This window comes from Littorina saxatilis, linkage group LG1 (genome assembly GCF_037325665.1).
Source record: "Littorina saxatilis isolate snail1 linkage group LG1, US_GU_Lsax_2.0, whole genome shotgun sequence".
NCBI classification, from domain to species: domain Eukaryota; kingdom Metazoa; phylum Mollusca; class Gastropoda; order Littorinimorpha; family Littorinidae; genus Littorina; species Littorina saxatilis.
This window is the reverse complement of record NC_090245.1, coordinates 39056514-39082290: the sequence shown is the minus strand read 5'-3', so window position 1 is coordinate 39082290 and position 25777 is coordinate 39056514. Positions and strand designations below refer to the sequence as shown.

General features: G+C 42.1%; 2 protein-coding genes across 2 annotated transcripts in view; both read left to right on the top strand.

Annotated features, from left to right (window-relative positions):
• The window catches only part of LOC138969138 (inositol 1,4,5-trisphosphate-gated calcium channel ITPR3-like), a gene marked incomplete at its 5' end in the record, with an annotated part of 161876 nt that extends 145576 nt beyond the window's left edge, over positions 1-16300 (top strand). Inside the window, 15 exons of the mRNA XM_070341860.1 lie at positions 1106-1189; positions 1783-1962; positions 2456-2561; positions 3182-3300; positions 3887-4056; positions 4234-4377; positions 5033-5194; positions 5663-5771; positions 6249-6372; positions 6672-6847; positions 8068-8220; positions 8508-8585; positions 9376-9495; positions 9982-10119; positions 10361-16300. Of these exons, the coding sequence (XP_070197961.1) occupies positions 1106-1189; positions 1783-1962; positions 2456-2561; positions 3182-3300; positions 3887-4056; positions 4234-4377; positions 5033-5194; positions 5663-5771; positions 6249-6372; positions 6672-6847; positions 8068-8220; positions 8508-8585; positions 9376-9495; positions 9982-10119; positions 10361-11335 (2838 nt within the window). The remainder of the gene's footprint in view (positions 1-1105; positions 1190-1782; positions 1963-2455; positions 2562-3181; positions 3301-3886; positions 4057-4233; positions 4378-5032; positions 5195-5662; positions 5772-6248; positions 6373-6671; positions 6848-8067; positions 8221-8507; positions 8586-9375; positions 9496-9981; positions 10120-10360) is intronic.
• Positions 16301-20466: 4166 nt separating this feature from the next.
• On the top strand, positions 20467-25203 carry LOC138974161 (neuronal acetylcholine receptor subunit alpha-6-like). The gene is made up of 4 exons (XM_070346900.1): positions 20467-21021; positions 22721-23129; positions 23442-23620; positions 25117-25203. The coding sequence occupies exons 1-4, from the start codon at positions 20467-20469 to the stop codon at positions 25201-25203; spliced, it is 1230 nt and encodes a 409-aa protein (XP_070203001.1).
• The last annotated feature ends 574 nt before the right edge of the window (positions 25204-25777 follow it).

The window sequence follows — 25777 nt, the reverse complement described above, 5'->3', positions numbered from 1 at the left end:
TTTCTTTTTACATTTAGTCAAGTTTTGACTAAATGTTTTAACGTAGAGGGGGGAATCGAGACGAGGGTGTGGTGTATGTGTGTGTGTGTGTGTGTGTGTCTGTCTGTCTGTCTGTCTGTCTGTCTGTCTGTCTGTGCGTGTGTGTGTGTAGAGCGATTCAGACTAAACTACTGGACCAATCTTTATGAAATTTTACATGAGAGTTCCTGGGAATGATATCCCGGACGTTTTTTTCTTTTTTTCGATAAATGTCTTTGATGACGTCATATCCGGCTTTTTGTAAAAGTTGAGGCGGCACTGTCACACCCTCATTTTTCAACCAAATTGGTTGAAATTTTGGCCAAGCAATCTTCGACAAAGGCCGGACTTCGGTATTGCATTTCAGTTTGGTGGCTTAAAAATTAATTAATGACTTTGGTCATTAAAAATCTGAAAATTGTAAAAAAAATAAATAAATAAATTATAAAACGATCCAAATTTACGTTCATCTTATTCTTTATCATGTTCTGATTCCAAAAACATATAAATATGTTATATTTGGATTAAAAACAAGCTCTGAAAATTAACAATATAAACATTATGATCAAAATTAAATTTCCGAAATCGATTTAAAAACAATTTCATCTTATTCCTTGTCGGTTCCTGATTCCAAAAACATATAGATATGATATGTTTGGATTAAAAACACGCTCAGAAACTTAAAACGAAGAGAGGTACAGTAAAGCGTGCTATGAAGCACAGCGCAACCGCTACCGCGCCAAACAGGCTCGTCACTTTCACTGCCTTTTGCACTAGCGGCGGACTACGTTCAGTTTCATTCTGTGAGTTCCACAGCTTGACTAAATGTAGTAATTTCGCCTTACGCGACTTGTTTCTTTCTTTCTTTCGTTCTTTCTTTCGTTCTTCCTTCCTTTCTTTCTTTCTTTCTTTCTTTCTTTCCTTCTTTCCTTCTTTCTTTCTTTCTTTCTTTCTTACTTTCGTGATTGCCATCAAATCAGTCAAAATGTCTCCATGGTTTATTTTATCTCAAAACTCCCAAATATGTGCTTGCTGGTAAATGCAGATCAAACCACATTCAGTTTTGATTTTTTTTGTTTTGTCTCAGGTGGTTGAGCTTCAGCTGACCATTGGGGCTCTGGTGGTGTCTCTGATTGAAGAGAACGGACCTGGGGCTTCTCAGGTTGCCAAGGTAAGTAAACGTTTCACGACAAGGAAAAACGACTGGAGAGATAAATAAAGATCTTCTTCTATTTATAGTTTGAAGATGGATTGTATTTTAAAGAAAACACGTCAGTTATTCTACTAGCTTCGATCATGGTAATTGTGGTTCTTCCATTGTGTTCTTTGTGTTTCTTCGTTTGTGTTCTTTAGTGCTTATAATATTTTGTCTTTTCTTTTCCCTTGCATAAAAACGAAATTCTTTCTGACAGGAAAGGATTGTAAACATGGGGAGCTCAGCAAGGAGTTTTTAACATCAAGGTTATCACAACAAACACACAAAACACGTTTGCTGAGGGATGCAAATTGTTATCACGCATCCTTATGTGTGTGCTTTTGTCGATTATGCTTAGTCTCATTGCTATGTTAGTTTAGGTTGAATTTGCGTGTGAGGTTTTGATGTTTCTTGTATTGGAATTGCAAAGCGCGTGGAGCTGTTATCAAGACTTGAGCTATAGAAAAGTGATTTATTTCATATTATTCTTATTCTTTTTCTTATTATTCTTATCACTGTCATTGTCATTATTATAACATAAGGCAAAAACTCACCAATTCTGTTAACAGGAGGTGAAAGACGCCCTGGACAAGGAAGCAGTGTTGCGCTGTATGACGGCATGCTACGAGCTTCACCAGGCTGAGAAGAAGAAAAAGATAGAGGGTCTGACCAAGGGCCCTGATGGAAGCTACCTGCAATCTGCAAAAACTCTTGCTGCATTTGGAGGCAGTCTGCTTCAAGGGGTCGTGGTAAGTCTGACTAAATATGCTTGACAGCTCTTGCTTTGTTGGTTTGCCTGTTTGTCGGTGAACAAACGAACGAACGAACTTTATTTTACAAGGATAAAGAGAAGAAGTGGCGAGTGGCTTCTTGTCTTTATTGGTGAGCTGTTGTGCAGGTTGGTTGGTTCTGTTTTCTCTTGGCATTATTAGTTCGTGTTTTTGTACAACGACGTACGTGTGGGTTAATTTGTTTTTTAAACAGGATTAATTGATCTTCTTTTACGGATTTATCAGAGTTCGAATGGGCATGACATACTTTTTACTTTACATCTAGTGCAGATTAGGGCGTACTTTCAAAAACAATTATCATTCAGACTAATTATACAGACTCGAACTTTATAACGGCTGAAATTTTCTTGCGTTAAACTGATTACACACTCGTCTTTCATATGCATCAGCATCAGAACATCCTTTCAGTCAGACAAAATGTCAACTTGTCTTTCCTGCATTATGTTTACAGAAGGGGAAGAAGAAGAACGCCCTGAAGGAGAGTGTGATGGAGGTAGGCTTCACCTACTACCTCATCCTTGCCAGAATGATGGACATAGACCCTCACCTCATCGACAGTGAGTACACATTCACAACCCTTGTCCATGTATATGCAATTGTTGATTAGTATTTTTCAAATCCATGTAGGTCAAGTACTGCATCATTCTGGCCAGAATAATGGACATAGATCCTCATCTAATTAACAGCTCGTACACATTTGCATGCATTGTTGATGATACCTTTCACATGCAGGAAAGTTTGGAAAGCAACCCTGAAGTGTGATTCAGTGTTAATCGAGGGCGGGTAGAAAGATGCATACATTGGAAGTCCTAAACCTCCTGAAATGAAATCCAGATTAGGGTTCTATATCTTCACTTTTTCGTTGCTGTATAATCGTTTCAATAGTATTTGAAAGAGGTTCATGATAAAACTTACTTAATGCTTTGTACGTAAATAGATGTACAGAATTGAGTTTTTTATGTTTTATTTTATTGCGAGAACGAAATAAAATAAAATATATTGTGGGTTTGCACAACTTTTGAACTGTTTTCTTGACGAATTTATTCAGATTTACTTGAACGATGTTTATAATAATGCAAGATTTTTTTCATTAGTCCGAACTGAAAGTATATGGATGCAATTCGTTGAGCGTCTGTTATAGCAGGGAATCATTCATCACCTGGAATTGTTCTTTCAGCTCTGCAAATGACGCCGGAAAAGCAGAAGTCTTTGGAGTACTACAAGAAAAACTCTTTGTCTATCGAAGTTGTAAAGGAAGACATACTTCAAAAGGTCAACTTCCGGGTCAAAAACAAGGTCAGTGTTTTGAACTGAGGAAAATCCAAACTTCATTATTGTAAGATATTGCATGTAGCATAATTATAGCATGATTGTACTCTATTCTTTAAACAAGTTTGTTTTTTTAAACTATTGATATTTTTGATTCTTGATTTTCAGAGTTTGTTTTGTGAAAATTCGCAGTCTGACTGTTTGAGAATTTTTCTTGATTTGAGTTATATGAGTGACGTGTATGCGTGTCATGACCAGTGATCATAGACAGACACAAGAGTTTACCATTATGCTAGTAGCCACAGTTTGTTTTTTATTCAGGGAACTGGACTCTTACATTTGACAATAGCAATATACTCTTAAATCGGGCATTTGATAGCTCAAGGATACCATGACATGCAGTCCCTATTTCGGGCATGTTACTAAGATGTGTTTTCTCGGGCACAAATTGCCGTTTCGTTAATATTTCAAACTCTAAGGCAGTCGTTCACGTCACCTTTTCCCCACAGTAAAAAAATGCAACAGATCTGCGGAAACGGTGATTTGAAAGGATCTTCGGCGTCTTGCCGACCACCAACACCACACACCCTGCTACTAATTTCTTTTCTCACAGAGCGTGTTACGAGACGAGGTGAAGGAGAAGCTCAAGTGGAATGTGGACCGGACCTCGCCCACTAACAAGATCCGGGACCTGATGAGCTGGACACGTGACATCATGAAGGACATCTCCTACCAGCGCAAGATCCTTGACAACCCCATCGCCAAGATGTTCACCAAGGGCTGGTGAGCCATTTCCAGATTTTGCAAGATTTTGCGAACATTTGGTATTTGTATGATATCGTCCTGTGAGGTTACCTTCATTCGGGGTGCTCTCTCACTGGGGGAAAATATATACAAGAACACACATATTTGCTTGTACGTATGCCTTCACTGGACTGTGTTAATTTTGTTTTTATTCAGGCTCCTTTGGAACTATGGGGCCATCATCCTGAGCCTGGCCATCAATTGCATCATGCTGGTGACGTGGAACGCCAAGGCCTCCATGGAGGATTGCGACAAGATCACTGACGAAAATGGCACCATCACATGCCCCATGATCTACGAGTGAGTAGAATTGTGGAGAATGATGAAGATTGTGTGATGTGATTCATGGGATCACTGATGAAAACGGCACAATCACATGCCCCAAGATCTACGAGTGAGTAGAAATGTGGAGAATGATAAAGACTGTGTTGCTGGGCAGTATTTGATAACTGATACCAATATGTAGCTGGCAAATTTAACCACATTGTTTGTGCTGCATGATAATACAGATGGTGTTCATATTTGTCCAAAAACAATAATTGAGAAACTGAAGAGGAATGAGTTGAGTACATTACCGCATAGGTTCTTCGATTTCTCTCACATAAATGTACAAAGGTTGTCCTTAATTTACCATTAAGTCAGTGCCAAAGCTTCGTGTAGACAGCTTCGCGAAGTCGACTTTTTGAAGTCGACTTCGCCAAATCAATTTGAGGCTTTAATTCATAAAAAGACCAAAAGATACTGTACTCACGTGTTTAACGAAGACGATACAAATGACAAGAATACAAGAATATCCCACCTCCTTGATTTGATACAAATCACAAGAATACTTGTGATGTGTATCGTCTTCGTTCAACACGTGAGTACAGTATTTGTTGGTCTTTTTATTGTTCGCACTCACGTGCGGTCACCATTGTTCTGCTTTAACTCACGTTACGCTTTTCTTCGTTTGCAGCCCCAGTCCAGATATAGAGGGCATCAAGCATGACGACTACAAGATAGTGTTGTGGGCTCTGGGGGGTACTCACAACCTCTTCTCTCTCTTCGTGCTAATCAGCTACTTCCTCTCCAACCATCCAAAGCTGCCACAAGCTGCGGAAATCAAGGCTTGCTGCCGGTAAGCATTTGGTTGAAGCTGCAAGTTTGGTAACTTCCTTTCTCTTGCTTGGCATAAAGGTCAGAAATTAATTAATCAGTTTGTAATTTGCTTGTTCTTTGCGTGGGGTTTGAGCAAAAACACTATGGTTTCAACCATCTCTCTTGCTGGGAAAACCTCAAACATGGAGAAAGTTTTCTATAAGTTTTAAAGTAGAGTTGTCTGTAAACGTTTCCCAGCTTTAGTGTCAAGACGATTGTATCATTCGGCGTTATTCATTAGCAGGATTCGTTGAATGATATTGCATTTTCTTGCTAAGTTTAACAGAAACAAAATCGATTTCTGAGAAGGTTTACTGGTTAGGTGGCGTTACACAGTACAGTTTATCGAGGCGACAGATTGACATTTACCTGGCTGTGTAACTTCAGCATTCGTTTAATGTGAAGCCTTGTATTCAGATTATGATGTCATTGTTTCCGACTACAACAGGGGACTGTGTGGGGGCAAGTCCAAAGTCGAAGAGGACTTGACCAAAAAAGAGGAGCCAATGTCCAAACTTCACATACAGTTCTTCAGCTTCACCACCTTCTACTATCTGGTGTGTATATTCCTTCTGCCAGTTTCTTAGCGACTGTTTATTTGATATCATACCTGTCCACTTTCGGCTCAGTGGGGTATGATTTTTTTTTACGGGATGCTTATTCTTTCTTTTTCTCTCTGATAATTGTTTTCACAGTCCACTCTCTGAGTAGAAAGGCATATAATGCAAAACTAACAAAGAAAAAACATGTGTATGATGATATCAACATGTCTGGAGCAAAGCTGCAATTCTGGTGTGTAGTGTCCTCGCCCTGAGGCTGAGGAATGCAATACTGATGTCCTGTGTAGTCTGCGTAACCAATGTTCCGTGAAGCTCCCAGCATTTGTCCCCCTCACAGAATATTGATGACGGTTTTCACCATTAGAGATCAGAATCTGTATTTCTTGTAAAAATTGTTAAACCCACCAAGTCTTAAAAGTCCGCGCTTAAGTTGTGAAGTATATGATTACATCAGGAATGCTGGATGTGTTACAGATGTTCCTGGGAATGTCAGTGGCCGGCACACTGTTCCACGGTTACTTCTTTGCCTTCCACCTACTGAACGTGGTCAACAACAACCAGTTGCTGTCGGGGGTCATCAAGGCTGTCACACTCAACGGTAAGACACTGGAGTACAGTACATGATGGTCCTGAGGTCTTTAGACATCAGCTTGCAGACTTATTTTACTCTTTTTTTTAAACAACAATAATTGCATTATTTAATACTTGAGTGCGGTGCATGATGCTCATGAGGTCTTTAACCGTCAGCTTGCATACTTATTATACACAACAATAAATGTATACATCACATTTATGTTACGAACATACACACATGTATACACAATTAGTACATATCAAAATGTTCAAGAAATTGAACAGTGTACGTCAGACACACACGTTTTTCTTTGGGTTTTGCAGGCATGTCGTTGCTTTGGGTGGCTGTGCTGGGTTTCATCGTCATCTACATCTACTCCTTGTTGGGATTTGCGCTGCTGAGGGCTTACTTCAAGCCAGATGACTATCTCTACTGCCACACGCTCTTCCAGTGCACAGTCACGGTCATCAGATACGGCCTTATAGGTGACATGTTTGAGGTAAGATACAGTGACAAACCTCCATTGCACGGTCACGGTCATCAGATACGGCCTTATAGGTGACATGTTTGAGGTAAGATACAGTGACAAACCTCCATTGCACGGTCACGGTCATCAGATACGGCCTTATAGGTGACATGTTTGAGGTAAGATACAATGACAAACCTCCATTGCACAGTCACGGTCATCAGATACGGCCTTATAGGTGACATGTTTGAGGTAAGATACAGTGACAAACCTCCATTGCACGGTCACGGTCATCAGATACGGCCTTATAGGTGACATGTTTGAGGTAAGATACAGTGACAAACCTCCATTGCACGGTCACGGTCATCAGATACGGCCTTATAGGTGACATGTTTGAGGTAGGATACAGTGACAAACTCCAATGCACAGTCACGGTCTTTAGATATGCTATCATAGGAGACTTGTTTCAGCTGAAACCAAGTAACACAGGTACAGGCATCAAATTCGATCTCACAGGAGACACGTTTGAGGTAGGATACCGTAAAAGGAACTTCTAGTGCGCTGTCATGGCGGCCAGATTCGATCTCATGCCAGTTATCAGATACGGCTTTTTTGGGATGACAAGTTTGAGGTGAGGCCAAATGATTAACACAGTCACAGTCAACAAATACGATCGCATCTAAGACATGTGTCTGCTCTGAGCAAAGAACAGTCAGGGCGATCAAATACGGCCTCATGTGATGCATGGTTGACGCAGTCAACGTTATCAGATAAGGTCATAGCTCAGTTGGTAGAGCACTGGACTTGTGATTCTAGGGATGGACACGGGGCTGACTTCTTGTGCAGACTCAGTGACGTTATCCAAGTCCCACCCCCATGTCAGCACAATGGCAAGTCATTTTGCCATAAGTGCAGATGGCCGATTTCATCTAACACGCACACATCTGGGTAGCGCGACTCTTGTTGCTGCTAGCTTTCCACTGGGAGGAAGCGACCCGAATGTCCCAGCAATGGGATAATAAAGTAAATGCAAAGTGACATTAAGTATAATACATGTTTGACGCAGTCGCTGTTATCATGTACGATCTCATGGGTGAAATGTCCTGTCTCACTCCATCTGACAGTGAAATGTCCTGTCTCACTCCATCTGACAGTGAAATGTCCTGTCTCACTCCATCTGACAGTGAAATGTCCTGTCTCACTCCATCTGACAGTGAAATGTCCTGTCTCACTCCATCTGATTTATTGTGCAGGAGATCAAAGTGAATCCACAGGGCAGCTCCTTCACCAGCTTCTGGCCCCTGGTGGTGTACCACGTGTCTTTCTTCATCTTCATCACCACCATCGGCCTCAACATCATCTTCGGTATCATCGTCGACACCTTCTCCGAGCTCAGGGATCTCAAGGTGAGCTAGGATAAAGTTCCTTTGGGGTTGCATGCATTTGTGAATGTTAATTTCCTCAAGCTTGTGCCTTTCAAATAAGTTGCAAAACCTTAATGAATCCATCTTCCATTTCCTTTATTTCAACGCTTGTTATAATCTCAGGTGCCAGGAGATTGGTTTCGCATAACTCTCACTTATACTTGTGCACATATCATGTGCATTTAGAACGCTTACTTCCCTTTGTTTATCAGATGTATTCATCTTCCGAAAGTCGTTCTGTGTTTCACGTGTGTATCTGTTGGTTTCAGTGGCGGGCAGAGTCAGACATGAAGGATACATGTTTCATCTGCAGTCGTAACAGCTACGACTTTGAACACCACGGCAAGGTAAGATCGATGAGACGCACTGAGTTGTTCTCTATTTCCTGTGCTCCGAGTAGAACTTGTTGATGAGATCTCCACCTGTGTTTAAATTCAGAATATTCATGTATGCCCAAAAAAATTGGGGTGGTTTTTTTTTTGGTTTTTTTTTTTGTGGGGCGGGGGAGCGGGGAGGTGTTAATTTTTCAACACTTCGTGTCAGATGTTTACACGATGTAGATGACAATTCCTCCGACTGTATCAACAAAACCGAGAGGGAGAAAATATGTTGAATGCGTCTACACAAGGACATGGAGAAGAAGTAACGCACTAATCTGTTTAAAGGAGAGATGAAAGCATGTTCAAAGTCCAAGCGATGCAGGACAGTGGTTCTTTTTCGGTTGCAATCCCAAAGTGGCCGCACTTCTAAAGTACAGATAGTGCCACTTACAGGCTTTGTCCAGTTTTAGTGTGCAAGTGTCCTTGCCTCCCAGCTTCTGTTGAAATTTAGTATTGGGTCTCTCCTTGGGAAAACAAAAGTACTTTTGCCCGGCAAGAGGGGGAAGCTTCCGGAACCCTGAGATGAGGTGCACGGAAAAGTTGCCAACCGGATGGGAGACAGCCGCGTTGTTGGTTTGGTTGAAATTGGGATTTGTTGTGATTTCAACGAATCAGACGCCGCGGTTTGTTCTCTCCCGTTTGGGTGGCACTCACTTTTGCTTCGTGCATGTCAGCCCAGGACCCCCTCCCCCCTCCCCGATCCAGCACTGAGAAGGAGTTCAAAACATTTATCAGATTGTGCATTTTGCCTGTGCAGGGATTTGACTGGCACGTGCGGCACGAACACAACAAGTGGGCCTACATCTACTTTATCATGCACCTGGACGACATTCAGCACAGCGACTACACTGCACTAGAGCTCTATGTTGCCAAACTGGTAAGCAATAGAAAGCCTTTGTTGGTTACACTGAAGGCGTGCGTGTCAACTCCTCTTGCTCTTTCAAATGCGGGAGCCTTTTTCTTTAAGAAGGAAAAGGGTATCCGGCAATAGTAACGCAAAAAACACCGTATTCAGTGATTGTTCTACAACAAAAATGAGTTACGTGTAAAACTCCTGAATTTTACGCCTTGCAATAAATCTTTTATTTTATCGGTCGAGTGCCATAACGATACTGTGGAATAATCCTGTCTGTTGCTCAGTGGGCATGCATGGGAGTAGCATAGGGGGTGATATTGCTTGGGTACAATTGATCTACGCGTTCTTTCACCAGGAATATGGAACTTGACAACTGTGGGGCATCGATGTGTTAATTGTATTGTATATAAGCCTGCCTGGGCAATTGGCGCTTCACTTACTTACTAGAGTCAAGTGCCTGGGTAATCTCACACTGCTGCCGGCTGACACAATAAGAATTTGTTTCAGATGGAGAAGGAGAACTACGAGTTCATCCCTCTGAACCGCGCGCTGTGTCTGTCGTCTGTGGACATTGACTCCACCGAGTCTAAGATTGACGACCTTCTGCACGCTGTCACAGCCATCGCAAAGAAACAGCGAGAAGATGTGAGTTTGAATATTATCTCCCTTCTTCCTAAATTGTCTATATGTGTATCTGTCTGTCTGTCTGCCTGTCTCTTTGTCTGTCGTCTTTACCACCGAGTCCAAGATTGACGATCTTCTTCAAAGTCAAAGTAAAGAAACAGAGAGAAAATGTGCTGCAGATAATTTCTCTTTTACCACACCACCCCTCTCTCTATTTAGAACGACTACGGTTTGTCTAATTCAGTGTTTTCGCTAATTGCAGGAAGCAGAGAAGAAGCGTAAGGTGGAGAAGTTGAAGCAGAGACGGTGGCAGGAGAAGCACCGTCGCTTCATCTTCGGAGTGCCGGGCAGCGAGTATGACATGGACAGAGACCCACTCCTCCCGCCCTCTCGCGCCGTCAGCGTGGACAGGTACCTGTCAGGGGCCGCTAGCACCTTGAGGGGACCGGGGACCGCTGACGGTTTGGATGGAAGCAGGGACGGCTTGGATGAAGCAGGAGATGAAGAGGAAGGCGGAGAGAGAAAAGACTCTCAGGGCTCCCTGGCCAGGTTCTTGCAGCCCTCTACATCTTCGTCCGAGCCCCGACCTTCTACCTCGTCTGGACATCGGTCCTCGCTGCCCCCTCCTCCCCCACCTCCCAAGTTTTACCACCTGAGTCCTCCTCCTCCTCATTTCCATCCTCCTTCCTCTCGACCGGAACCTTCCTCTTCACCTCCTCTTCCTCCTCCTCCTCCTCCTCCCCAGGCCCCTCGTGGGTTCTCCGTCTCGCCCCCGTCTCCCGAGCATCAGCCAGCACACCGACAGGCACCCCGTCACAGACTGAGGCGCCAGCCCTCGCCCTTGCCCTTCCAGCGTGCGCTGGCCCGTTTAGGGGAGAGCGGGACTGGTTCTACCGCTCAGTCGGAAGACGAGGTGGAGGAGGCAGTGTCAGACAGTGACTCTGCCGGGGACAGTTACCCACGCGAAGGCTCCTACGACCTTCTGGACGACGATATTCCGCAGTCGCTCCCCCCTCCCCCCGCCCCTATCCAGGCTCCCCCGCCGATCTCACCACCCTATTTGACGGCCCCCCAGCACGGGTCTGCCCCTTCCTCTGAACCACACATCCTCCTCTCCTCCCCCTCCACAAGCCCCTCCTCCACGCTTGTTGCCACCAGTGACAGATCTGGTACCTCACGGGAGGTAACGCCTGAGTCAGAGCCCGATTCTGCAGACACCTCTTCTACGCAGTTATGACACTAAAACAGCAGTGAAAATTGTATTTTCTTCGACAGTAAAGCTGTCTTGTAAAGGTCTTGATTTGCGCAGGCCAGAGGTACAGGTACATTTGGAGGATGCAGCTTCTGGCGACTGAACTCCCCATATAGCTCAGTTGTGCGACTGATCGTTGTTCAACACCAGAGGGAGTATGGTGATATCTTGTGGTTGACTCAAGCCCTCAGTAGCTGTACGAGAGGAGGGGACGCTTCTGAAAGCATGTATCGCTGCTAGAACACTTCGCTGTTTGTAATGTCCTTACGGGAGTGTTGCCTGTACGACAAATGAACGGATACAAAGCAACCGCCATGAATATTATGAACTCGTTTGTGTTTCATTTCAATACCAGAAGCATTAATTTTGTTTCAGCTTTTTGGGATACACGATGCTGAGTGAGGGCAATGGCCCACCAGAAACTGATCACCAAAAAGGATTGTTCTTTGATACAGTGATTTTTGACATCAGTACGGCTGTCTTTCTACATTCGTATGTAACCAGTTCGTTTCCTTCTTTCCCAAATATGACGGATACAACTGATAAGTGCATGTACAGTTGCTACCTGTTGTTTTTTTGTGTGCGTTTTGTAATGTCATTGTTGAGAATCCTTGTTGGTGATGTTTTTCTTCAAATTGTCATAATTGATGCAAACATGTGCATACACTCTTTTCGCACAGTTTTGATTTTCGGGGGTTTTAACCATAGTATGGTTTAACATTCACACCTCGGAATATTGGAAAATAATTTCTTTTGATATTTGAAATTAGATGTCCGTGTAATGCCTATCTGTTGGTGACGAAAGGAAATGTTCTCTCTGAAATCAGGAAACGGCTAAATAGGTCCCGTGGGTTCAAAATGGCTAAAAAGGCATCTAGGGGACCAATTAGGCGTAAAGGAATCCAGAAATGGTTAAAAAGGCATCTAGAGTTGCAAAATGGATCCAAACCGGCTAAAGTGTAGTTCATGGATCCAAAATCGCAAAATAGACGTCCAGGGATCCAAAACAGCTAAGGAGGCGTCTGGAGATCCAAACAAAATAGGTGTCCTGGGTTCCTAAAAGGATACAAAGACGTTAAAGGATCCAAAACAGCTAAAACGACATCCATGGATCCAAAGCAAATACTTAGCTGCCAAAGGATCCAAAACAGCTAAAACGACGTCCATGGATCCAAAGCAAATACTTAGCCGCCAAAGGGTCCAAAACGGCTAAACATGCACCAAGGAATCAAAAGTGGCTAAATAAGCACCAATGAATCCAAGTCAAATCAATTTATTCAGTAAAGTCAAGTCACGTTATTACATTAAACTGTTAATCAGATAGTTTGTGTGTTTGTTCTGTTGTGTAAATAAACACATTTTTATATAAGAGTAAGACATAACTAATATGATGCTGGATTTTCATAATCTTGCCAAAGAGGCGCCAGTTCCTGATTGATTAATAATAACACACTAAGACGAATGCAGTTTCAGGCACATAATCTTGGTAGATTATTCGATTGATCAGTTGAGACTTTATTCTTGCACACATACTCATACAAAATGATTTGATAACTGCTGAAACGGACGCGGAAATTGCCGGTGGTTGCGTTTCAAAGAGAGCAAAAGGTACACACCATACAAGAGAAATCTGAACGTTTGTTTGTGTACGCCGAGCTACTGTTTGCTGACTCTGCACTGTTGTTGTAAATTGTTGATGAAAAAATGGATATTGTGAAACAGGTGGAAGTAAATACTCACACATGTTCTTTCGTCGACGCAGAATCTTGCGCTTCATGCAAATACTTGCATGTCCGTGATGGTAAGAGTAAAAGCACATGGTGTGTGCTTTGGCACGAACTCGGTAGGACTGCTTAAGCCTTGAAGAATTTTATTTCACCTAATAAGTATGTGTGAAAGCATTTGCATTTACACAGAATACGTGCATGTGTGCTGTTGCCGAAATCATCAAAAAAAACAGTGTTTGCATTTGATATTTTCTGCCCGATGTTGGGCTTTTTCTGGTACAAGGACCGCAAACTTTATATTTGTATGTGAACGTTTTAGCATGCTTTTGTTGTTTATTTTTAAAGTCAAGGTTGAACAAGGTTTTAGCGAGAGTTTATTCGTGCCTGTGTTTTTTTTTTATTGTTTTTTTTTATAGAAGGTGAAGGTTTGATTAATTTATCATCAGCAGGTGTTTACTTGTTGAAAAATCTAAGTTCGCAACTGTCATTGAAGTTTTAAAGCTGGTCGTTAACTTTTACGCTGCATACCCGACTGTATCTAGATTTGTTTCACATTCAGATTGAAATTACAATAGGATATTTTTTAATTTCATGTTTAAACATTGAACGTTTTTGACTGTATATTTTTAATATGCAGAAACACTGGTGCTTTTATTTGAACAAGTTGAGATATCTCTCTTTTCCAGTACATTTTTTTTAAATAGTGTACATATGCAGGTTTTTTCTTGTCACTATTACTACCTTATTCATTGCTTTTTGTCTATCGAAGAATTGTTTATATTAAAATGTTAATTTGTTTTGTCTGCACAGCATCTTCAAAGCAAAGTGTCTGTTTTAAGGACATAACTCTTTATTCCGACTTTCCTTGTGTTTTGTAGGTGACTTATGTACATGTGTAAGCTTATTTGGGTAACAGTAGATGTATTTCTAATGACTGCTTACATTAACAGCATGCAAATTAGGTTTTTTTTCAGTTATCAAATGTTGTGATTTACGAACATTTTCATAGTGTCCATGAACTGACAATTTCTGTGACAATTTGATTGCAATTCCATTCTGTTTTCAATAACTACTCGATCTGCTCACTGCATAAGATTTGTGTCGTGTTTCTGTTTCTTTCCAATCATAGCATCAGACATTTTTATTTTGTAATTGTTGACGTTGTTTTGAATCTGCACGAACGGTTATGGAAAACTTTCTGTGTTTGTGTTGAACGTGGTTTGAAAACAATTCATTTGCTCATTACATTAGTATGTTTGCTACTTTTGCATACTTTGCAACCCTGCGATCTTTGACTCATGTAAATCATTAATCAAATCTATACTTGTGCATACGATGACACATCACATGCTGATTGAAATTCGACGATATATTTTTACCGGAAAAGTTTCTCTTCCATTATGGGTGTGTGTGTGCCTCCAGAAAGATACTGCTTTTTACATAGTTCTCATTTATGTTCTGAACTAAAACGTTACACTTCAGATTTCAAATCTCATGCCGGTTACTTACAAAAATGAAGTGTCCTGTTTAGAGCAGAACGCATAAGCATCAAATGAGGTTCCCAAAAGTGACCAAAGCTATTTACTTTAACTTTGTTCACATTGAATGCAGTTTTTCTTGTCATTTGTTCGGTAATAATGTCAGCTGTTTCGCGTTCTTTCGTTTAACAAGAAAAGAAAATTAATGTGTATATCGTTTTTACTCGTTTTCAAAGGAAATGTGTTTTTCTTTATTCCACTGATTATACAGTTTTGCACAAAATCAGTACATTCTGAAACTAATTTCAAGATTACATATTTTTGTGGCAGATCAGTGTGGTATTGTGATGAAAAACATAGCTTAAAAAATGCATGTAGTAAGCTTTCTGGGTGTGAAATAGAAAGCTAGATTAGAATAGTGATTTGTGCTGTAGAATTTCCTTTTGATTTCTTTTGTGTGCTAGATTGCAGTAGTAATTTGTTGTATAGATATAGCATTTTGTTTCTTATTACTCCAAGCAGCTACTGACTATGTTGTTCCGCGCTGGCACGGAAGGACATTCTCTTTTTAACCATTACAGTGTAAAGATACCTGCTTTCCCCCGTGTACACCATTATGTAAACGCCACAGGATTTTACATTGGATAAGTACATCCCGCCATTTGACCCATACCTCAATTTCTACAGGCTGGCTGGTTTCTGTGCAGTGTGGTAATTTTGTTTCAAATTAATTTCATAACTGACTTTTAACGTCACTCTGCGAAATCATTACAGTAAAAAAGAAAAAAGTGCAATCTGCACAAAGAGCAGGCAGGCTGGTGATGTGTTGGTGGGTGCCCTAATAGAAGGATGCTCTTAATCTTATCTTGGGTTAAAGCCTTGAATCATTCATCGTGATTTTCATGATTGTTTATGCGGAAAGTGGAAATGTCATTCTGTTTATATGTGAGGTGCACACAATGCCATATTATTGGGATACACATGCCATGCACTTGATTACAAATATTGTGGTATGAACTGTTTTAATCTTACGACTTGTAAAATAATGACTCTGCTTTTGTTCGTCCTTTGCCTGCATGGATAGGTAATTGATTCATGTTGTGCTTTTCTCGTTGTGGTTGTTCGCTTCAAAACAAATAATTATGCAGACTGTTTTTCCACTGCGGTTTTGTAATGTAATGGCGATGGCAGGTCAACTGGCATTTACCTTGAATTATGCAGGATTTTGTTTTATCAATAAACAAAAGTGATTGCGAAATGTCAGTGCTAGCTAGGAAGAGAATATGTTTGTTAAGTTGTGACCACCACAAAGCAATTGCTATGATGCAATTGTGAGTATGTGTGTTTGTGAGGGTGTATTTCAGTGCGCGTGAGTGTATCAGTGCGTGTGTGCGTGCGTGTGCGTGTGTGTGTGTGTGTGTGTGTGTGTGTGTGTGTGTGTGTGTGTGTGTTAAAAGGTCATGAATACAATTAATTAGCTTGATAATGCACGCGTATTTGTTTGGGAATTGCTTGATGTGTGAATAACTTGATTTGTATGGCATTTCCAATCAGAGAGCCTTCGTGTTTTGTTGTCAAATGGAAATGCAATTGGACTAATATTGATGCTTTTGATATTGTCTATTCAAAAATTTCTCCGTTGTACATACTGAAATCTTTGGTATTTCATGATTGAAAAATAATTTGTTTCGTACTTAGAAGATGTACAGCAGATTATTGTTTTGATTAAATTCACACCAAAAACATTGCCGTGGGTTTGTGTGTGTGTGTGTGTGTGTGTGTGTCTGTCGCTCTGTCGCTCTGTCGCTCTGTCTGTCTCTTTCTGTCTGTATCTCTGTCTCTGTGTGTGTGTGTGTGTGTGTTGTTTAACTAAATGTCAGAACATTGAGTGCACGTAGAAGCCATGTTCCCATGTAGAAGCCATATGTTCCCGTGAAAGTTGATATATTGATTTTCTTAAAGTAAGAGCAAGTTATGATGATGGACACATGGGTATTGGTGTGTCAAGTATTTATAACAATTAAACAACGCATTCGTCTGTTTGGAGTCTGCAATAAACTTGTTTTTCAAAGTAACTTTTCACAACGAAATAAGTTATTCGAGATGTGTTTCCTTCTTTATTCCTCTTCTTGTTTGTCCGATGGACTCTCCAGTCTTTGTGATGACGGTGGCAGTGCGCCGCAGGTCCGCCAGACTGCCGTAGAGTTTCCAGGGCTGGGGTGCACGAAGCGAAAGTAGGTGTCACCCAAACGGGTGAGAACAAACCGCGGGGTCTGATTGGCTGAAATCACACAACAATTCAATTTCACCCAATCCAACACCGCGGCTGACTCCCAACCGGTGGGTAACTTCGTCGTGCATCTCTGCCCATGATACTGGTGTGGGGTCTGCCCAAGTCCTCTTACTCAGCGCCTCGTCGAGCGAACAGGAGTGCACAGCATATGTTCTGTCTGATTGCCAATCCAGCAAGTGCACTGCTCGGAAATGTTCGATTTTGTTAAAATATACATCACGCATTTTAACTCGCGTGGACAGTTCTGTCACGTACGTGTGTTGTCTCAAACCAGAGCCAAAGCTAATCTTCGTCTGTAATCTAAAATTAAGTAACTGACACAGACACACACAGACAGAACCGCACACACAAGGACACACACACACACACACACAAACGCACACACACACGCACGCACGCACGTACACACACACGCACACACGTACACGCACGCACACACACACACAGGCGCGCGCACACATACACGTGCGCACGCACAACGATCAATTCCATACAGTTATTATACATTTTAAGGTTGCCACATACTTACATAGTGTTAAGCCACAGTTTTCTCAAATCCCAGCCACACGTGTTCTTTCTACGATGTACGTGCCCGTCTGTTTTTAAAGACTCATGGGTTTTTTTAGTCTGCCTGCATATTACTCTTTCCGCAAATCAAAAGAGGGCATTCTTTCAAGCCAAACTTCATAAATTTAACGATGAAATGATGTTTACACGATGAATAATTTAAAGTCAAAGAACATAAACAGTGTTTACTTTATGGAACCTTGGATTGATGAAAAATTATATTAGAATGGTGTTCTCTATGAATGGATGTTTCCGTTTGAAGCAGAAGACTCAGCAGTTTTCATCTAAGTACTAATCGAGTACATTCGCTTACAAATCTTGTGAAGAAGCTTTGGGTAAACTAGTCTAAACTAGGCTAAATGCGAACGTGATTGACCCGTGTTTGAGAGGGAAACTGAAAATACCATCAATAAACCAATGCAAATAACATATCAATAATTCATTTCAGATGAAACGTCGTGGTTTCATTTCCCTCTATTCTTTTTGGTGTGCTTGTCACCAGTTTCCATCAATCTCTATGGTTCTGTCACGCATGCAGTGCATGCTCCCACGGATTTAGAGGACACGCTTCTGAGCGCTAAAAGGAGCTCTTCTGCGGATGTTTTCATATAATATTATTCTTAAGCTGCAAACTTTTCCGACGTGGAAAGCTAGCAACAGAATCTTGCTACCAAGGTGTTTACGTGTTCAGGTGTATTGTAATCTGCCACCTGCACTTCTGGTAGGATGACCGTGGTCTTTTGTGTGCCACGGCGGTGACATGGGGGTTAAAATTAATACGTTTGTCATCGTGATCTTGTTAGGACATGTAAACCATGCAATAATTGTAAGTGTTACCTGCCTGTCTGCCTTCCAGACTGCGTGTGTACGTGTATACGTGCGTACGTGCGTGCGTGTAGGCGTGCGTGTGTGTGTATGAGTGCGTTCAAGTGTTTTGCCTTTTTGTCTGTATCTGTCAGTCTGAGCGTGTGACTGTGTGTCTGTAGTTATATGTCTGTGAATTTGCGTGTGTACGTGTTTGACAACAAACACCTTTAAAAGCGACTCATACCGATCAAAGACAAGCATATACACGACTGACAAATCTCGTATTAAAGTGACAGCGAACGTTCAGCCGTTATACCTATATTCTTACGTAAAATGATACAGTCAGTACATTCGTGAAAGTGTGTGTGTGTGTGTGTGTGTGTGTGTGTGTGTGCGTGTGTGTGTGTGTGTGTGCGTGTGCGCGCGCATACGTGCGTGTGCGTACGTGCTTGCGCGCGCGCGCGCGTGTGTGTGTGTGTGTGTGTGTGTATGTGTGTGTGTGTGTGTGTGTGTGTGTGTGTGTGTGTGTGTGTGTGTGGACTACTAGCCTTCGTCCTTTTTTTACGTAATTAGAAAAGTGTTCCAAAACATCGTCTCGGTGAAGCATTGCTCCTTTAAACGCATCCGAGAAAATAAAACATCGTTTAGAATACAAATACCCCTGTGCACACTACAGCCATTAGTATGATGTGTGCGTTTATAGTGTATGTTTGCCCCGAATGGAAAAGTCTCTTTCCAAATTCAATTATTTTTCCTGTCCATTGTATTCCCGATCAAAAAAACACACACCAGTTTAAACTGGTTTAGTGTTCTCACTGCTACATACTCGGAGCACGCAGTTTTAATCCTTCCGTGGATTTCATCATTTCTGCGTTAGAACCACCTTTTTCAAAAGTGCACGTGAAGTCCGCTGGGAGTCTCCGTATACTTTGTGCTCTGTTACTGTTGTGCGTTTCCGGCGATTCCCCGGCGTGGTTGTGCTCGAGTCATTCTGATTACATCGCTCAACGGCTATTGCCAGTTATCTCTCTTACCGGACGCGAAACTCCTACGCGAATCTATCAAAACAAGTTATCTCCCATATGTTGTTTGCGAGCCGTGTTCGCGAGACGAAAATAATTGCAGATTGGCCGACTTTGACAGTGATCTCCGTTCTGTTCTTCACAGTTATGATAAAGACATCGTTCTAAGGTCAAAACAAGTCGAAATTTTGGGACTGCTGCCGGAAGGAGACTGTAATATATGGTTGCATCACTACAGAAAAAATCGTCTGCTTCAGCGAACGCCGAAACCAAACGGTTGATTATCACGTGACACTTTTGCCATATTTAGAGTTGTTTGCACAGTAAATACAGCCGCAAAAAAATAGCTCCCTTGAAACTGTCTTACGAATCAATTCCTTTGTAATTTAAAAATTACACAACACCATGAAAAATCATTATCGACGATCGCGAATCTGCTGATATCCATAACACATTACGAAAAGATCTAAATATGTAAAAAATCGATTTTTTACCCACAGAAAGAAAACCAAGGCATCCTGTCAGGGATAGAATGAGCCGAACTCATTTTGACCTGAGGTCAGGATGGGTTGAGCTCTGTTACAATCACATTGCAACACTTTAACTAGAGGGGTATCTCTACTTATTCAGGAATCTGTTATGCTCTGTTGCAATCTCATCACAACGATTTCAATTTAGGGGCATCTTTGCTGATATTTGTCTTTGTATTGCTCTGCTGCATGAATATGTGTCAGTTTAGGGCTCACATTCGTGCGCCTGCGAGAAGCGACCTCACAAAATCGTTAAGATGTTCTTGCAATGGAGTAGAGCAGAACCCAAGGCGCGCAAAGATGCTTCTCAAGTCAAGTGGTCGCAATGTGCTTCACTGTGTAATCTGTCTCTCGCTCAACAGGCTGCTTCACAAGACAAAACTAAACTGCAAGACACAATGGGGATTTGGTCTGTATCTTTGTGTGTTCTGTTTTGGTTGTGTGTTCTCTCTCTTGCTTATACGGCTTTCGATGGCAATACTAAACAGAACCTGTCTCACATTACTTCGAGTGCGAGGAACACTAACTCGTCTGCTAAAGATTTGAGACTAAGTGTGTCCAGTTTTGGAAACAACAGAAACGAAAAAATCTCAAGTTTTACACAAGATGCGTCTGTACCGACGACATCAGGGATGGATTCCCTAACTCAAAGTGATGTAAAACACACTTCCTCTGACGTCCCTCGTGGCAAAATGGCGTCCAACACGACACGGTTTTTCTCCAGCCATTTGTTGAGGGATTACGACACTCTCGTTTCCCCCAAACAGGCGCAGGCCGGGGGTACCACAGTTCACGTCCGCATTGGGGTAAAGGCGTTGCACGGGGTTGACCTGTCGCGACAAACGATGACGATCCTCGCATGGTTCTCGCTGTACTGGTCTGACGAACGTCTAATCTGGGACGCTGCAGAGTCTGGATTCCAAAGCATTCACCTCAACAGTCGCACCGTTTGGATTCCCGAGATCGTCATCTTCAACACTCTCCTCTCCCTCGACGAGCTGACCGACAGCGGAAGAGATCTGATCGTGAAGCATGATGGTAACGTCACGTGGTGGCCCGGCGGCGTCTTCAAGACGTTCTGCTCGCTCGACATCACTTACTATCCTTTCGACGTTCATGTGTGTTCGTTGCAACTGACCACCTGGACTTACAACATGCACCAGATCAACTTGACCATTCTCCCTCCGGCCTTTGAGAACGCCGACTATTCCGAGAGTAGTGCCGAGTGGACAGTGACTGCTGCAGGGGTAAATTTTGGTTTTTACACTTTCTGTCACTTGATAGATGGTTTTTAAATGTATAGTCAATTAAAATCATCATCATCATCATCATCATCATCATCATCATCATCATCATCCTTCTCATCGTCATCGTCGTCATCATCATCATCGTCATCGTCGTCGTCGTCATAATCATTTTTGTTTACCGCCGTCACCTCATTTGAACAGTTACAACGAACGATGAAAAGAATGTTGCGGTTTTTAAAAGCACATTTTTTGGTGTGTGATTGCAATTTACAGTGGTAACTTTCTTCTTGGTCTGCCTTTTTTGTCTTGAAGGTAGGACATTGATCCTATCTTTCTTCTTTCTTTTTTCTATTTGTTTTGTTTTGTTTTGTTTTTGTTTGAGGGGGCGGGGGTATTCTATCAACGTATTGACTCAGTTTTCACTTTGGTAGAAAGGGCAGTCCTCTGTTGTACAGTTTGGTTTCTTCAAATTAAATACTTTTTATCGTGCCAAATCATCTGGAAATAATCTCATGAACTCAGTCGGAGCTAAAAGCAGGCAGTGTACGCGACAACCAGACATTTAAGGTCATTTGCCAGTTTTTGAATGAAAATACCGGAGAAAAACCTGTCAGTCCTACCGGTTTTATCTCATTAAAAGATGTTTTAGAATGAATATATAAACCTACTGTTTAATTGTCATAGCAACTTAGTTTGATTTGTTGCCGCGATCAAGTAACCGGTTTTTGGCTCACGTAAGTGTAGCCTATGCGATGATAAACTTTGTCTGTCTGTGCGTGCGTGTGTGTGTGTGTGTGTGTGTGTGTGTGTGTGATAGAAACTTTAACATTTCCGAGTCTATGGATTACGTCAGTCTCGGTCAAAAGTGTTTGACGTGTGTGATAGAAACTATTTGAAGACGTCACATTATGACGTAAGAGGGTAGGACGTCACGCAAAGGAATTACTAAAAGTCTCGGTCTTTGTTATTGTGAGCGGGCCGAGACTACTTGGCAGATCCAGGGTCTCGCTTTCTTGCACAGTTTCACCTATGCTTACTGTGTGTGTGTGTGTGTGTGTGTGTGTGTGTGTGTGTGTGTGTGTGTGTGTGTGTGTGTGTATGTGTGACGGAGTGATTGAGTTTGTGTTACTGTTTGTCGATTTCTTACGTGAGCCTTGAAGGCTTCGCCTCTTGTTGTTCATGTACTCCTCTAGTATTTTGCTTAGCCCTTCCCCTTGTGCAATTCCTAATAGACTGTACAGTGTCACTGGTGAACCAAAAGGGAGAGAAAAAAGAAAAGAGCCCTGGTTCCAATTGTGTATTATTGTTGGGGTCGAAAAGCTGCAACTGACCAAACAAACTCAACCTGTACCACGAGATAATTATGTCGCTTTTCGTGACTAGCTGACAATAAGCCTATGACGCGACATTTGTCGAGACAACCAGTGCAGAGGTTAACACTGATTTAGAAAACATCTAGTGTAATCACACAGGTTTTCAAGGTTATTAGGTTAAGTTGTTGGGTTTTATATAACGTCCCTTCAATCTTGTAAGCTTTGCGTGTCAATCACAGAACAGAGAAAAAAATTTCGACTTCTTGAAATCGAATTCGTCAGAAACCTTCTTTTTTTTTTCAAAATGGTGACTTAGATTGTATCTCGATCATTACCTCAATTCACCCATACCAACTAACTGTCTGACGGTTTTTCTTCTCTATCAGGTGACGACGTTCTACAGCTCCTCCACGCCGTACAAGACGCTCAAGTTCGAGTTCCGACTGAAGAGGAAGGTGCTGTTTTACGTAGCGAACGTGTTAGTCCCCATCTTCCTTGTGTCATCTCTCAACTGCGTCGTGCTTAGGGTCCCTGCTGGCTCAGGGGAAAAGATGACGGTATGCCTCACCAGCTTTCTCACTTTTCTTACCTACCTCAAAGTCACAGTGGACACCCTGCCAAGGAACTCCGACGTCTTCTGTTATTTTGGCTTGTATCTCAGCCTGCAGCTTGTCATCAGTGTATTCACCGTGGCTATGGCAGCGACGGCTGTGTGGCTGGGATGGAGGGAGAAGATGTATTGTGAAGCTAAGAAAAAGAGAACGTTCTTTGCAACGAAAGAAGATTCTGGTCGAGGTATTTCAGGTCGTCCAAATGTAAATCGACGCTTTAGGACTGTGACAAGCGTAGGCGAAAACCGTGCCGAAAGTGCTGATCTGAATATACTCCGGTATTTAAACCGTCGCGGGCTGAGCACAACCATAAAGAAGTATCCGAGCCCTCTGACCAGTAGAAACTTCTTGCGAAAGAGAAGCATTTCCAGGTATCGTTCTGGCTTCAGTCAAAACAGCAAGCGAACACGAGACACTGTAGAAACCCCAACCGTTCCAACGAATACAGGCACGAATAGTAACTCAGATGTTGCCTCTCGTGAACCAAATTCCGTAGCAAACTCCGAGTATCGTGACTCAAATGTCTGGAATTATCGAGAAAGGCGGTTCGCAATACCCGGCGATGACGCGGAACAGCAACACGCGGCTGTGAAACGGAATCTAATGGCAACAGAGTTTACGGAAGAGAAGGACAAAGACGCTAAAGTCCTCAGATTCTCAGAACGGGTGGAGAAAGTAGGAGTATGTGTGACTCTGACCTGTACCGTCGTCAGTAACGCTTCCTTTCTCGTGCTTCTCATCTACAGGCAGCTAACACGTGACGTTTGAAGAAAAAGTGAAATCCAAAAGCAAAGGAGCTTGGGAAAGAGAAGCAAGAGTTTTAAGATTCTCAGAAGTTGTGGAGGAAGTATGAATTTGCCTGAATGACCAGTACCGCTTCCTTTCTGGTGCTTCTCATCTACAGACAGCTTACACGTGACACTGGAAGAGAGCTCTGTGCCTGCAGAACTACTACAAAGCAAGCTCATAAAAGGTTCCAAATACCAAATACTTTCTAGCACAACCTTGTCCATAGGAATCTGCCTGACTCAGACAAGTAACGCCTCCTTTCTGGTGCTTCTCGTCTACATATAGCTTACACGTGACACTGGAAAAGAGTGAGCTCTGTGCCTGCAGAACTACTACAAAGCAAGTACAGGGTGACCCCCAAAAAAGAGTACCCAAACAAAACGTCATAAATTGAACAAAAATAAAGCAATCTTCATAAAATTTATTTACACACACAAGTAGCCTCTGCATGATTTGCACAGAAAATGTTAGCGTTCTAGCTTGTCTTTCAGGAAAGTTATGCTCATTCTACAGAACATGCTCCAAATGGCCTCCCCCGGATTTAAATCCCCCAGGTTTCTATCTTTGGGGATTCATGAAAGACAACGTCTACAGGAACAACCCACAGACAATCACAGAACTCAAGAGAGCCATCACAACAACCATTCCCGGAATCTCGCAACAGGAGTGTGTGCGGGTGATTGATAACTTTGCGCGGCGAGTTCAAGTTTGCCTGCAGCGGCGCGGAGGCCATTTGGAGCATGTTCTGTAGAATGAGCATAACTTTCCTGAAAGACAAGCTAGAACGCTAACATTTTCTGTGCAAATCATGCAGAGGCTACTTGTGTGTGTAAATAAATTTTATGAAGATTGCTTTATTTTTGTTTCATTTATGACGTTTTGTTTGGGTACTCTTTTTAGGGGGTCACCCTGTATTAGCTCATAAAAGGTTCCAAATACCAAATGCTTTCTGGCACAGCCTTGTCGATAGGAATCTGCCTGACTCTGACAAGTAACGCCTCCTTTCTGGTGCTTCTCGTCTACATATAGCTTACACGTGATATTTAAAGAAAGGGGATGAAATCCAAAGGCAAAGAAGCTTGAGGACGGGTGGATAAAGACGCAAGAGTCTTCTGATTCTCAGAACGGGTAGATGAATTAGGAATCTGCCTGAATCTGGCCAGTAACGCTTCCTTTCTGGTACTTCTCTTCTACAAATATCTTACACGTAACATTTTGGAAAAAAAATATATCTGTGAAGCAGTCTTATGTACGCAATGCTGTGATCAAAATATAAAACTGTTTCAAAAAGCTGATGCATTTTTTTTCAGTAAGGGGGAAAATGTTCAGATGGGTGCTTTTGTGGCCTGACTCTTTTTGTCTTAGTAGAATGTAATCCAAAGGCAAAGGAGCTTGAGGAAGAGATCAAGAAAGACGTGAGACTCCTCAGATTCTCAGAACGGGTGGAGGAAGTAGAAATATGTCTCTGACTAGTAACCCCTTCATTCTGGTGCGTCTTATCCACAGACAGTGAGACTTCCTGCAAGTTACCGTTGAAGAGAGTGAGCCCTGTACCAGTATAGTCGAACCTGCCATGGCGACCACCCCTCAAAGGCGGGTACCTGCCCATTACGACCACCCCAATGGATCCCCGACAAGTTGTTATTCAATATAAATCATTCCCCATTCCATCGCGACTACATGTCTATAACTACCGCTGTTGATCGCTATTTTAAGTCGTTATACACAGCTTTGACTGTTGTCATTTCAAGGGTCAATGCTAGAATGAGCAAATAAGATAAAATAAATTAAAACAATGCATTTTCTTCTGTCAGTTTTCGGAAGTTAAAGGTAGCCTTTGGTGTCACCTTTCCCAAACCTTGACTTATCTTAGAATGTCCCCAAGATGGCCGTAGCAATGACAAGGTTGGGGTTCTTGTGAATGTTTCTTTTTAATTTTTATTTTGTTTTCTTTTTGCTGAATTAAACGTTCCAAAATTGTAACCTTTCTTGTTTTTTTATTTAAAAATCTATGTTTCCTGTTAAGCCCCGTCGCTGACAATT

Excerpts from the sequence above, each read along its gene's own strand:
- LOC138974161 (XM_070346900.1), top strand. The coding sequence starts at position 20,467 with ATGGCGTCCAACACGACACGGTTTTTCTCCAGCCATTTGTTGAGGGAT. Across the intron at positions 23,130-23,441 it reads GAAAGAAGATTCTGGTCGAG|CAAACTCCGAGTATCGTGAC; the intron begins GTATTTCAGGTC and ends CAAATTCCGTAG. Across the intron at positions 23,621-25,116 it reads TCTCAGAACGGGTGGAGAAA|GCAAAGGAGCTTGAGGAAGA; the intron begins GTAGGAGTATGT and ends TGTAATCCAAAG.